This window comes from Anguilla rostrata, chromosome 1, assembly GCF_018555375.3.
Source record: "Anguilla rostrata isolate EN2019 chromosome 1, ASM1855537v3, whole genome shotgun sequence".
Classification (NCBI taxonomy): domain Eukaryota; kingdom Metazoa; phylum Chordata; class Actinopteri; order Anguilliformes; family Anguillidae; genus Anguilla; species Anguilla rostrata.
The window spans coordinates 67,314,766-67,329,382 of NC_057933.1; the positions used below are offsets into that span (position 1 = coordinate 67,314,766).

The 14,617-nt window shown below is 38.6% G+C and overlaps 1 protein-coding gene across 2 annotated transcripts; it reads right to left on the bottom strand.

Moving 5' to 3' along the window:
- Positions 1–1,315: 1,315 nt before the first annotated feature.
- On the bottom strand, positions 1,316–11,580 carry tnfaip8l2b (tumor necrosis factor, alpha-induced protein 8-like 2b). Of its 2 annotated transcripts, none has more exons than XM_064351791.1 (3): positions 11,285–11,580; positions 3,911–4,233; positions 1,316–2,992 (listed from the first exon to the last, which is right to left on the bottom strand). In XM_064351791.1, exons 2-3 carry the CDS (start codon positions 4,226–4,228, stop codon positions 2,750–2,752), a joined length of 561 nt encoding a protein of 186 aa, XP_064207861.1. In that variant the 5' UTR covers positions 4,229–4,233; positions 11,285–11,580; the 3' UTR covers positions 1,316–2,749. The 2 variants fall into 2 exon arrangements, with proteins under 2 accessions (XP_064207861.1, XP_064207851.1); XM_064351781.1 differs by lacking the exon at positions 11,285–11,580 and adding an exon at positions 9,840–11,240.
- Between the last annotated feature and the right edge of the window lie 3,037 nt (positions 11,581–14,617).

Genomic DNA, 14,617 nt, shown 5'->3' on the forward strand with positions numbered 1-14,617 from the left:
TTAAGGCCAAGGTCTAAAAATACAGGATTGCACATGTCAGATTGATTAAAAACAAGCAAATGTCTTTTAAAAATGTTGAATATAGTGAAAAAAGGTAAGTATTGAGTTATGCTCATGGAAAATGTTAGAAAATTTAGTAATCACTTCTGACATTTTTTTCAGTCTCTGGAAGCATTTGTTAATTTGCCTTCAGAAAACACATCTTGGTTAAATATAATATTTTCTACAAAGCCCTGTTGTTTTATGCCTTTTGAACATCTAGGATGTGCCTTCATGCAAAGCCTGGCCCCTGAGCTATATTCTCCAAGCGAATAAAGGCTTCTATCTGTGCGCCTGCCTGGTTTTGTCTGCTTTCAGTGCTTTGATGTGGGGAAGCAGGACTCTGTTTGGTTGTTTTGTTTAAAGTGATCCACCCACATTTGAGCTGCAGAATTATGCAAAATTGGTTGAATTCTGAATAAACTTCCTCAGCTGTAGACATGTAAACAAGGATGTCTGTCATGAAGGGAGAAAAAACTGTAGACATGGGCAAAGGACAGCCAAAGTACTCCTTTATCAGCTGGTCATTTATGAAATCCCTTAAACTCAGCTACATACTAGTTGAGAGAATGTACAAATGACAAATTCAACCATTTACTCTATTCATATATCTCCAGTTATTTATTTTCATCATCAAAGCCGGCCAGACATTGTGCTACATTATGGGCAGGATTTAATGTAGCTTTTTCTGCATTTCTAAATATAAGGGCAGTATATGCTTTTTGCAGATGTCTGCTGGTTTATAGCAGACAGCTGTTATCTGCTTTCACCTGTTGTAGCACCCATGGAAGAGTTGATTTTATCATTGCTGTGGTACAGCACAGACCCCAAATAGCACTCGGACTACCATTTGATCTAGTATTTAATTTCAAATTTAATTTAAAAATAAAACCTGGTCTGTGAAATTATTTATGACAATTCATCTTCAGCTGTTATGTATAAATATACATTTTTTAATAACCCAATCTATATATTTATGTGACAAGGCAGGGTCATTTAAAACTTTTTTTTCATTATTCAATCCTGCCAGAAGAGAGACAATGCATTGTCAGTGCATGACAGTGATGATGAACTTAGCCATCGTAAGTTCTGTTATCAGAACACCAATGACTGTAGAGATGGCAAAATTGCATATGCACTCCGTGATCCCATTTCATTAATTGTACTTCACTGTGAGCTGGTTTCAAGCCAGAGTAATGAAAACAAAACTACACTATGCAGTATACAAACATAATTCTGGACCCACCATTACAATAAAAACTGGAAATAAATGTCACACATTTTAATATATATTATTTATTAAATCAACCAAATTGAACAACAAGAACTTTGCTTCATGTTGTAATGCTCTGTTCAGGTATACAGAATTTGGGCAGTGTTTTTATATGGAACAACACACCCAGAGGTGTGTTGTAATACTTCTAGTATTAGTTTGCAACATTTACTAGTTTTAGACCAGACATGATGATATGGTTAAATGCAAATCCATGCTTCATTGATCCTTTGTGTGTGCAAGCATGTAATTACCATTGTGTGATGTTCTGTATTGAGTGTGATGCATTATTGTGTATTGTTGTGTACTGAGTTGTTTTTTTAAATGTTTTGGTCTCTGATACATCTTTCAAGGTAGGGTTTTGTTATATAATGATGTTACAGCTATGGACATATTGACAGCGATTCACAGCAACAGTGAACCAATAAAGTGAGCAATTGTTACATATAGGCATTTTATTTACAGTACAGGTATATATGGAATCCATATTGAGCTTCAATGTAAAAATGCTTAAATTACAGTCTAATTTCAAATAATTGTAAAATGAGTGTATTTAACAAATTTAATAAATTCATTTCAGATCTATAAATCTCAGTAGTTTTGAACAATCTTATGTATATTTGTATACATAGCACACAACACCACATTTAATCAGTAGATGGCAGTGTAATATCCAACCCTCAAATTTAACTATTCAAATCCAGTATTCCTTATATATATATATATATATATATATATATATAGTAATGAAACCCAATCATTCAGTGAAATGACAATTCTACACTTACAGTTTTCAGTAATAATAAATATTCCATGTGTTTATTATGATGATTGCTATTATTATGCATAATAATAATAATAATAATGTTGTATTACCTTGGTTACAGTTCAGTCTTCTCTGTTCCATTTTAATAATTTTTGTTCAGTTATTTATCCTGGGGAATGTCATACACAGGGACACATTCACACAAGGAAGTGGAAGGTTTTGTGTACAGAAAATGCAGGACGGAAATTCTCTTCTGGCCCAAAAATCACAGGCTGAAATTGTCCGTATCCTGCTTGGAATTCTTACAGTGTCCAGTAAAACAGAATTTTAATCCCTCAGACAAACACAAAAAAAATTGATGTCTCTTCATATAACACTGAAATAACTACTCTTCAGCTGAATGTGCATGGATGTCATGTGAAATAAACCACTTAGAGTGCTAACCTCATCTTCAAATCCAGCAGACTGGGTGGGACAAAATCGCCTTATAGTAAGACAATTTAGCATGGGTGTCACATCTAATGTGGTTGGATTTGTGTGTGAGTTGTTCAAAGCCAGTTGTTGTTTAGACTTTAATCTTTTTTAGGTAATGTTGCTTACTCATCCCTGGTACACAGTTCTGAGCAGGTCCACCCACAGTCAGGCATTCAGTCCCGTGAATGTCAACCAACTCATAGCTTGTCCTCCTCCACCAGCTTGTTGAGGCCGGTACATATTTTGGTGAGGTTGGGGCGGAAGGGCCCCTCCGCACTGTAGAGGGAGGCCAGCAGCTCTGGGTCAGAGTAATGATTAAAAACGTGGTTGATGCGTCCAAGGGATTTTGGCGTGAGATGCTTCTCCACCAGCTTGAGTAGTATGTCCCTGCACTCTGTCAAGATCTCTGAAATCACTGTCTGGTCAAAGGTGAATTCCACCTGGCCAGTGGAAGAAAGGAGAGAGAGGAATGAATGAATGAATGAATGAATGAATGAATGAATTAAATTTGGCACCCAACATGGGGCTGAGTATGTCCAATTCCCACCCTTATTTGGAATGGCCAACTGTTTGCAACTGCAGCCACGTTCACGCGAGAACCCCACTGCTAATTCTGGTGAGTGTGGACAACCTTCTTTCTTCTCTAAAACACATGCTGTCACAAGTCTGCTTCTTTTCACACCAAAGACTACAGCTAAGCTTGCATAAACTGGAATCAGAGGAAGACCTTTTATTGTGTTTATTATGCTGCTATCATTACTGTACTGCACTTGGTCACTTTACCACTTTTTTGCACCACCTGCCATAATGCGCCATAGTATTGAAAAGTCTTACTTACTTCTGTACTTATTGTGTACATACTTACTTTTTATCTATTGTTGATATCTATGTTTTAGAATTTATACTGCGGGAGTGAATGGGGAGTAAGCATTCCATTGTACTTGTTACACATGGCAATAAAGATGCCATGTGTAACATGGCCAGTAGCCCTATGGAGCTACTGGCCATAGTCAGCACAAGCGTAGCCCGATATCAGTCCAAGACTGTGGGGCTCATCCATGCACCATAGCATGATGCCATAACCGGATGAGCTACCCAGCAGCCCATAATGTCATTTGAAGGGTTTAATTTGATCTTGAGTTAAATTTGATCTTTATATCTCTAAAGTTATCTGCAGCTACAGATTTGATCTTTGAATATGAAGAATTTGGTGTGTTGCTTAGAACTTTCTTTATTCAAACATTGGTTTAAGTCAGTGTGTATCCTTACCAATCGTGCCTCACATTTTTGCAGAGTTGCAAAGTGTGGTTTTGTGGATATGAAGATGTGTGTAGCAGAAACGGAACAGGTAGGCTTACCTCATAGAAACTGATGGCAGTCATGGCTCCCTGATGTAACTTCTTCTTGAAGTCCTGGGCCAGTTTCATCTCTTCAGCATTGAAACGGTTGTGGCGGAAGAGGACACCAACTTTTACAGCCACCTTGATCAGGTCCTTTATCACTTTCTGGGCCTCTGTGCGGTTTCCTGTGTACTCCTTGGAGACCCGGTAGAGTTCGTCCAGAATCTCACTGCTGGTGTCATCAATAAACATATGAACAACGGATTTATTGGCCATGTGACTGAGGATTTTCTTCTGTGCCTTCATGGCCATATCCTTGGAGTTGAACGTCTCCATAGTTGCTTTGAGATGGAAGAGAGGGAGACTCAGAGTTAGACCAGTGAAAATTATTTTGCAGACATGATAAATAGACAAGAGATTTGCAGGCATATTCCAGGAATGTATGCGTAGGGTACTCCCTAAACCTGCTGATAAGTGTTATACAGGCACAATTAGTATACTTACTCATATGAACACTTATTCTGACTTTATGCTTGCTCACTTACTGGAACCTATTTATACACACATTCAAAGAGAAACCATCACATGACTGACTGGCTGTACTTGATGTGCATAAAAGGCTCACCACCGCAGATTAAAAAGCTCATCAAGCTTTCTGAGCACAATTATAATACATAGTACAAGCATGTAAGTACAACTTTACTTGCATTGTAAACTATGATGGAAAACAATTCACTTGGTTTAATAACATAATAAATCTCATTGGAAATCCATTGGGCCACTTTTTGTTCAGTTTGCATCGGGGTTGCCAATGGTTGACAAACATGTATTGATCATCTATACACATGGACTTAGATTCATAACTTAGAAATACTGTAGTTTACTTATTGTCTGTGGAACTGGTTTTTGTATTGCTGTAGGGACATTCCAGATGATGTTGGACACAAAATTCCATTGACGTCATTTTTTACTGAAATTGTGTACAGGGGAACTTCCTATGGAGGCAGACTATTGAACATATAGTTGAGTTTTAGGTCACAAATACCTTTTTATTTTGCTTGTTTTCTGATATAACCAGTGTTAAGTAAACACAGAAAAAATGTCATTGTAAAAACCCCTTGGGAGGGGCTTATCCGATAATGCAAATAATTCGATGAATTGTTAAGAAATGAATTATTATGCTACCAATTGAAAAGAAAATTGGAATAGAAAAACTATTTTAAAAATGGCTAATTACAGGATCTTAAAGGACGTACCTACAGGCCCTAAATATTTTTCCAAAATGGGTCCTATGATGGCAAGTTTCTCAAAATATTTCTGCAGTAATATTTGTGACCCATACCAGAAATATGCATCAAATATCCAAGAACTTTCTTTGGAAAATTTCAGGAAAATGTGAGATTTTAAAATAATTTTGTATAAAAGGAAAGTCCCTGCAAGCATATGGCTGGCAATCTGGTAAAATGTATTTAAATTAAAACTGAAAAATGAATGAAATTAGATTTCCGCAAATTACAATTATTTATTTGACAGATTTTTCAAGACAGCCACCTGCAAATATTGCAAGGCACACTTACTAACACTTACATGCATTAAGGGGGATTTTCATAGGCTGCAATCATAACATGACATCCTTGTGAAAATAAATTAATATGTTTACATTAAGAATTCCCCTTGTTGTTCTTCACTACACACAGTAGTTATCTGTGTGCATCTGACACCCTGTGTTCTGCTACATCGGGTTGACTAGTCGTTCCCTCCTTGCAACAGACGGGCCATTGATTGGCCGGTCCAGACTCTTCTCCTGCCTGGTTCCAAGGTGGTGGAACAATCCTCCCCCCCCACCCCCCACCCCCCCAGCCAGCTCTAGCCACAGTACATCACGTAGTCCATCCTAACCCATACACAAGACCTATCGCTTGTCCACATTGAACTTATGCTTGGACCCTCATGTTATGACATTACGATGAACTCCTTTTGCTTGCTTTGTATTAAGTTTGATGTGTCCTCTGACTTTTACTTTGGAATATGTGTATATGTCCTGTATGTTCTTTGGTCTTCTCTTTACTGCCAATGCACAGCACTTGGAGACTAATCATTGATCCTGCCATGTTCACTCCCGATGCTGTACAACTTTGTAAGTCAAAAAGACTTTCTGCTAAATACCTAATTGTAATTGTAATTGTAACATAGCAAAGAACAGCACATTTATAGGTAAATTCGGTGAGATGATCTTAAGAGTTAGCAACACAGTGAAGAAGGCAGGCAGATTTTGCTTCTTGATATTCTAACCTCCACATGGGGCATTGTGTGTATTGCCTCTTTGGGGAAGGAGTTAAGGGAAATGAATAATAATGCTCTGGCTTGAACATGTTTGTTTTTGCGGATCCACCATGTTGCCATGGGGATTGAGTTTTGGCAGATGTTTGAGAGGCAGGCACCTCCATGTGTGAAGAAAATGAGACGACTGAGATTGCATCAACAAAATCAAAGATTTAAGGAGTCAAAATATTTCACGGTGCAAACAAGAGAAAATTAGTAAAGTGCATGTTCATTAGCATGTTTTATTAAAGTCGTATCACTTTCCAGTTTATGTCACCACACATTTGCACAACTGCCCAACAGTACAGGTTTCATATTTGTCGCAATATTTGATGTTATCTTTATTAGGGTGCAAACATCTGCTTATGAAGTGTGCCTTTGTTTACTTAAAATTACATCCATCATCCTCAAAGGGACAATAGATGCATTGAACTGGATTGTTATTTGATATTTTCCACAAGCAGGCAATTGAGTTATCACACACTGTATCTTCACCAAATTGTTTGAGTGAGAGGATCTTACTGGGTTCAATCAATAAAGACCAATTTCTGTTTTCTTGGCATAATGAAATAAATGTACTTTTAAAAAATACTAATCCTGAAACCTTATCTATTCTTACCAAGAACAGCCTACCCAACAATTCCTACCTTATCGTTCATCCAAAACAAAGGCCCATACTACATGCACTTGGGTTCATTTAAACCATGCTACAGTATGTTCTTGCTTTGAGAAGAACTTTCGCAACCAGACAGAGCTGAAGTCACGGCTCATCAGTCTATCATTATAATTCTTATCTCATGCCCCGTTTGTTTTTCTGTATCACGGATACGCTCCACTTAAGGGAAGTCATGAAAAAGGGCTCTTCTGGGGCTGAGGCAATGAAACCCTCTGCCGTGCTACGAGGGAACAGGCCCTTTCCCTCTGAGAGTTCAGCCGACACATAGCATAAACAGCACTGTTTTACTACACAGACTGTTTGGATTCTCCGAGAGGAGTATAGCCAACTAAAGATCCTCCTTAGGGAAATGTGATCATGGCAGCAGGCTTCAGATCAATACACATCTATATGAATCAGAAAAGAAGTCATACTCACCAGCAAGACCATTTTTTTATTCTACAGTCCTTGTGCAACCTCCATGCTCTTATTTATATTAAATATGACAAACAAAGTACTCCCTTCAGTTTATAATCTTCCCATCAGTCATCAATAATTTTGGTCTTTTGAATATATGAGATCACAACGCACTGAACATTGCCCTCTATCGCTATGTCTCTCTGCGATTTGCCGTTCAAGTGATTACTACTGACTTTCCTTTAGTGCTTATAACCATTTCATCCTATAGGACCAGCGGGATTAGGCTGTGTGCTGTTTTTCATATTTCAAGTATTACAGTACTTGAATTTGGGATTTCTGCAGCATTGTATCTCTATTGTTTTGTTCAAACACAGCTGGTCTTGTTGTTCTGCTGTTGAAAGTTCCAGGGCTCTTGTCCAGAAGTAGTTCAGTGAAGACTAGCAATGAACTGCCTGCTCAGACAAGCAGGAGACCAAAGATTGTGGGCTGCATAGCTCAGACAGGCTTTTACAGGCCCTCACTCCCAGTTTGCTTTGAAAACAAACTGAAGAAATGAAGCCTTGATATTAATGCCTAAACCATCAGTTCAGGTCCTAGATAGGATCCCCCGAGCTCTATGGCATACCAATCATTACCCATTGACCCATCATTATAGCTGACGAGCCTTTCACTGGGCTAAAGTTCCACTGTGATTGGCTGCCGGCCAGATCCCCCCCCCTCCCCCAGCATGTGTGATGCAATTGTTTTGGGTTTCAGCCCTGGTTATTGTGAACTGTGGCTGTGCAACAGCTAAATAGACTATAAAAATAGCTTGTCTCTCTGGATCATGTTGTTTATGTAGTGATCTGAGTGTTAATGCATTAATTGCAAACATGGAGGAAGCCATCAACCACCTGCTCATATTTACCTATACATTAAAGTCGGAGATTTGATTCAACGTTTGATCGGTAGAACCCTTTTTAAATTTAGTTATAAGTTGTATTGATTTTTCAATTATTAAAATTGTGTCTTATTGACAGCAGAGAACTTACAATGCACAGCAAGTGGTGCATCTCTAATGACAAGCTTCAGTACAAAGCTTTCTCTCTGGTGGGATTAGAGACGTTAATTTTATTAGTTCCTATTAAATTGATAATATAGTTGGAATAGCTTAACAGCTATTTCAGAGACTCTTGGTCAAATTTCATGGCAATACGCATACTGGGATTTGAGAGACAATCAGCTCATTTTCACTACAGGAATATGAATCTGTAGCTGTTTTTGGCAGTGATTTGAAAGAGAAATATAAGCTGTGATTTTACTCAGCCAGCACCAGACAGCTTTTGTAACCAAAGTGCTTCCCCTCAATGTTGTGAAATAGCACTACAATTGAGGGTGACCATTGTCTCAATGTAGATCAGGATATGGATACATTATTTCAGCACAAAGCACAAGCTCTTACCTTGCTTGTTGTCAGTATTGATACAACAAATACAACTATAATCTCAGGTACGATTTCTTAATGTGTGAGGTGTATTTTGTAATGTTTAACCCTGGATTAAAAGAAATGACAGTACAACATTAAATAGGTAATAAGTTATCTGTGCTGCCATAGACTTTAAATGTTCTCTCAAGTGGTGATACCATTGCTTTCGATAGATTCAGGACAGCAAGGTGCTTTTCAACCTCTAAAAATACGTCCTTTACAACAAAAATACTAGTTAAATGAATACAGTTCATGTTGAAAAGTTGCAAAGCTCTGACATTAAATGACATCATATGAATTCAACTGTAACTATGAGGAAATACAGAATGATAAATAACCATGATCGTAAATACTGGAACATAGCCTTGATTAGGTTTGGTGATTAGGTTAGCATGTTGTCACTATGTCTAAAGGTCTCATAGGGATATGTTTCAAAAAAGAAAACAGCTTGTTCATTGTCATCACAGTTCTATGGTGATGATGCTCACAGCTGAACAGACCATTGGGGCCTAAGTAGTTCATTATAATATAACTTCTTACAATGATCTAGCATCATCAATAGGTGAAAGGTTATGATTCAAGTGTCTGTTTAATGTACTATATACTATATAAAATGTACTATACCCAGACATTTTTTCAGCCCAAGAATGTTCAGCCAATGTAAAAGCAGTCAATAGTTTACATGGTGGATTACCCACTTAGAGCTCTGTTTAAAGAACCCACTTGTGCTCTTTCAGATCTATAAAATATGGTTATATCATTGAATTTGTATATTTCTGAAGTTAACTTGCCATTTTCAGACTAGAACAGAGGTGTGTGTTCATTGACACCCCTCCTCACCCCCCCACCCCCCACCCCACACCCCTGCCCTGTTCAGTGATCTATTATACATGTCAGTCCTATTATACATTTTTCTATGAAACCCAGCAGTTCAGTTGGTCAGAAAATGCAATCCAAACAAATTACTCGAAAGGAAATCAATTTTGTATTTGACAAATATTGAAAGCTAAAGCGTGTAAACAGTTGTCAGAAAGTACCTCTGAGCCATTGTGAATTCTGACCAGAGGAAATCCTGGCTGATTTACCTGCCTCTCTTGGTTCACTTAATTCCATCTGTGCAGGACAGGTAGAGGTGATCCAGCCAGAATTGGAAGGTGTTGAAATGAAGAGGGTAATTCGGAGGATCACGTGATGAAGTGGGCTAAATATTTAGCATACCACAAATGATGGTCCCTTGTGGCCTGCAGCTGTCTGCAGAGGTAAGCCCTGTACTTTCCAGGGGCTTTGGCCAGAGACCGCAGTATTGTCTGCCACCATGCAGTGCTGCCCTGCAAAGCTTGCATCAAATCTTTCTAAGCTTTGCGCTCCAGGACCATGCTGAAGCCAGTCACCTGACCATGTGTCAGTGGGGACTGGACATCAGGCTGGTCCAGTCACCCCTGCCATAGAGTAGCGTCCCACAAAAGAGCAGAAGTTTCCAGTTCCCTCCCTCTGCCATTGAGCAGCATGCCAGCCTACCCTGGCGTAACCCCTGTGTGTAGCCATATTCATGTGACACAGCATCACACCATGGACATCAGAACAAAATATCTGCATGTTTCCTGACACGTAGTCAGTCATGCTCAGTCAATGACAGCCGTCTAATGGTACACTGGTAAAGGGAAATGTAAAAACAAAATATCCAGAAAAGCAGGAAATCTTTTGTAGGCCACTGAATGTGATCATATCTGTTAAGAAGGGAGACCCAGTTGTAGTTTCTAAATGAATACACATCTCTGTTCGTTCAAGAAGGAAGTGAAACTAATCAGTTATACAGCCCTGCAGTGACACAGCATCACCATAAAGATGCAATTTCCTTCAGATTCAGAACAACTCTTTCAAAACTCTTTTTAAATAAACGTTTTTTTATACCAAAGTACCTGCACAATTGATATTGTTCTATACAGACAATCTTGAAGAGCACAAGAGTCTACAAGCTTTAGTCATTTTCATGAAGATAAACCCAGCAGATAAACTTGTGCATCAATCAGGACTGGATAAACTTCCAAAGACCATATATCACTATGTGGCTATATCTCCACAGCTCTACCTGTTGCAGCTTGATTTAAGCAGGGGTCTGGAATGTCTCAATGAATGTTTAACATCAGTGTAAAAGTGGAGAAAGAGAAATGAAATTATCTGTACAGTTTTGACCTCTGATCAAGAATGAACACGCCAAGTCATGCCATGTGTTTCTACCATGTGCTTCTTCCTCAAGCTATTAGCAAAGCAAAGGCTGTCTGCCAACAACTAAAGTTTTTTTTTTTTAGCAGTAGTGACAGTTCTTCTCTACAGTTCAGATACATGTTTTGCAAATAACAAAGAAAAACAAAAAATACCACAGTGAACTACTATATCAGGTTGAAGTAGAGGAAGGGGAAGTGTGGTGCACAAAGTTGAAATGTCAGCATTATATCTACTGTCTACTCGCAACCTCACAATCCTGCAGAAACCGATGAGACGGTTATGACCAAATTGAGAAGGTCCTTACCTGAGTTTTTGTGGGTCTCCCTCCCTCCTCTGAAGTTCTGGTTCCTCTCTGGCTTGGATCAGGTATTCAGCATTAAGTTACATGGATCCCCCTCTGCTCACAATGTAAAAGGGAAACAAAACAAAACTCTGTTTTCTGTCTCTCTGCTACGCTTTGTCTGTGAATCTGTTTCAAGATATTTTGTGCTGCACTTCCTTGAAGAACTAATTGTTAAGACACACCCCTATGCATCTATGCATCTCTCTCTCTCTCTCTCTCTCTCTCTCTCTCTGTGGATTGGATTCCTCTCTTGTTCATCCTCCCTTCCTCCCCCCTCCCCACTCTCTATTTGCTGACACTGTGGGTTGCCTCTGCCTGTTCTGACAAGTACAATCCTCAGAAAGAATTTTGCAATAATCCAGCGGCAAACTCCTCTCAAAGGGAGGTGGCTTAACCCTTTTTTGTGATAACTATTGCAGGAATGCAGGTGCTGTCAGCAGTAGACTCTGTTACCATGTCCATCATACAAACTTCCTAGGAAAGCACATGGAAACAATTTATACTTTCTTAGAGCAATGACAGGGAATCAGAAAATTTTATGGGGTTGGCAGATATCACTGAGTGGCTAACGTTTTCCTGTGGGAAAAATCTTTCCAGTAAAGTAAACTTACATATGCAATATTATAGTGATAGTGATAAGAACTTAAAATATATGCAGAAAACCTTCTCAATATATTTTCATAATTTTATAAAATTATGTCATATCGTCATGGATATGGGAGCTAATTTTGATAAGTTTGGTATCAATGGACAGTTCACATCTCGATAGAAAGAAAATTGCTGTCGGCTCCCATAGGTGGTATTGCTGGAATCCGCTTTCAGGAAGTGTAAAAAGAATACTAAAATAAAGCCCTTCATTTTCACAGTACTGCACATGATGTCTCAAATTTCCCTCAACTAACCAGACAGCACCTTGTTGTAACCATTCAAGTTTGTCAATGATTGGTTCACTGCCATAAATTGTCCTGGTTGGAGCCATATCTACCGCTTAGGCCCAGAAGAAAATTAACATAAGTATGCTTGTAGTTTTTGTTGATGTCTTTGTATCTGGTAGGACAGCATTCAAATACCAGCTCATCTCAAAAGTGGCAAACAAGTGTCATGCTTCCTATTTGTGGAGGAGATAAAGGAAGTCTGATTTGTGTTTCTTCCATTTCCAAACTCCCAACTCCTAGACATACTTAAAGGAGAAATGAGAGCAGAACAGTTTACAGAAAAGGTGACCGGTTTGGGAAATAGGACAAAACAAAGACATTGTCCTTATGTGGTCATTCCAACCTTGGGAGACAGAAATTCTGTGACAGAAATGAGCTGGCATTTGGGAAAATATTAATTTGGATGATATACAACCTGTCTTTGAGTATAATAATTTTACGTTTATATGAAACCTTACAGTTGAGGTTTCAAACTGTGATCCTTAGATTAAAACCTCTCTAATCCTGCATAATATAACTCCCATGTCTTCAATTGGATGCCAATATGGGCATTACTGAACCGCAGTGCCTCAAAATTTAACCTAATAGAGAATATAATTGAAAATCAGAGAAAAGCCAATTATAATGGCTATAATACACCAAAGAACAATTATACAACAATAGAGAACTAATTTATCTTTGGAACGAATATATCCCCATGCTGTCACAGAGAATAATCTTTCCTATATGTGTTCCAAGTATATCTGTGCTTGTTTGAAGGTATCTTACTTTGTGCTATGGTGTTTTTCTTGAGCTGTTAATTATGTAAATTAATGTAATTGCATGTATATAGCTGATCTGGTGATGTGAGGCATTACCAGCATGTATTGTTTGGAGTCATCTCTCTCTCTCTCTCTCTCTCTCTCCCTCTCTCTCTCTCTCTCTCTCTCACAACACTCTCTCTCTCTCCCTTCCTCCCTCCCTTGAAAGATAAAAAACGTTATATGTACAAGTCACGACTGTGTTGTTAAACACACTACAGGGCAAATGATACATCTTAGTAATGTAATTATAGTCATGCTGACCTGCATCTTGGTAAACAGAATTCAAACCTATGTGACCTTCCTTAACTGGAGCTCCCATGGCTGTCTCTCTCTCTGAACCACTAGGTGGCATAATTGGTTGGTTCTTGAGACAATGCACCCACAAAAAGACAATATAACCCCAAAATGCATATAGCAAAGAGTTGCTGTCAGGTGATGTTCCGATCAAGAACAGTGGGCCTTCGTGCAGTGACATGCTGAGACTGTGCCTGCACTGAATGTGATCAGTAGCTCCACAGAGCAGCACGTGCTGGGTGCTCTTTGAATTAATAGAGGATGCTATTGCAGTTGGACAGGATTACCTTGGTGATGAGACATTTCAGACAGGGATAAAATAAAAAAACAGACAATAAAAACATGAAGAGCAAAGTATTGTATTCATACGTGATATGGTCATGTATATTAGACAAGTGCAGAAATGTTCAAATGTCCCTGTTCTATACAGGACACAGATAGACAGATGTTGTATATTTGTACAAAAAAAGGCTTTGCATAGCATTATGAATTTATATGAATGGATCTATCATTGACAGTATTGTGAGATTTGTCAACTGTGACAACATTGTGCTAGTGAACTGCTTCAATGCAATTTTAATGAAATCTGTGTTATGAAAGAATAGTCTGTAACAAATGCATGGGCCCCACCCTTAAAAGTTATTTATTCAACTGGTCCCCTGTCACATAAAAACTGTTCCAGCAGTGGAAGTTCAGCTCAGGGTTCACTCTGACAAAGGGAGTATTCAGCCAGAACAAATGCCATCGAGAGAGGTGCTCATAATGAGAAGCCCTGACTACATTTTATTGCAGTTGTTCTTCTCTCAGCTCTTTTGGAGAATTCAAGTGAGACAGCAAGTGCAACACCACAGTGAGGCCAGTCACCGTAGCAACTGACAGGAAGTGAAGCTGAAGCGGTTTCCTTGATCGCTGCTTCTTTATCATCTAATGGCATCGCACACGGAAATGACTGCAGGGTGGGTATTGGATCCTGTAGGGTTCTGAGTTCTCTCTGATCATAAACTTTAACTGCTTTCACTTCTGTCACCCTTTTGCAAGACATACAGTACATACATGCAACAGGCATACATATATACATACATACATACATACATAAATACATAGATAGATATGCACATACATATCTACTTCAAAACAATCTAGCTGAAAATGAATTGGCTGGATTTACCCGATCATTCATGCAGTGCTGTGAAAAAGTATTTGACCCCTTCCTGATTTCCTCTATTACTGCATATTTGTCACACTGAATGGTTTCAGATCTT

Excerpts from the sequence above, each read along its gene's own strand:
- tnfaip8l2b (XM_064351781.1), bottom strand. The coding sequence starts at position 9,867 with ATGGAATTAAGTGAACCAAGAGAGGCAG. Across the intron at positions 4,234-9,839 it reads AAGTGAACCAAGAGAGGCAG|CAACTATGGAGACGTTCAAC; the intron begins GTAAATCAGCCA and ends TCCATCTCAAAG. Across the intron at positions 2,993-3,910 it reads CTGCCATCAGTTTCTATGAG|GTGGAATTCACCTTTGACCA; the intron begins GTAAGCCTACCT and ends TCCACTGGCCAG.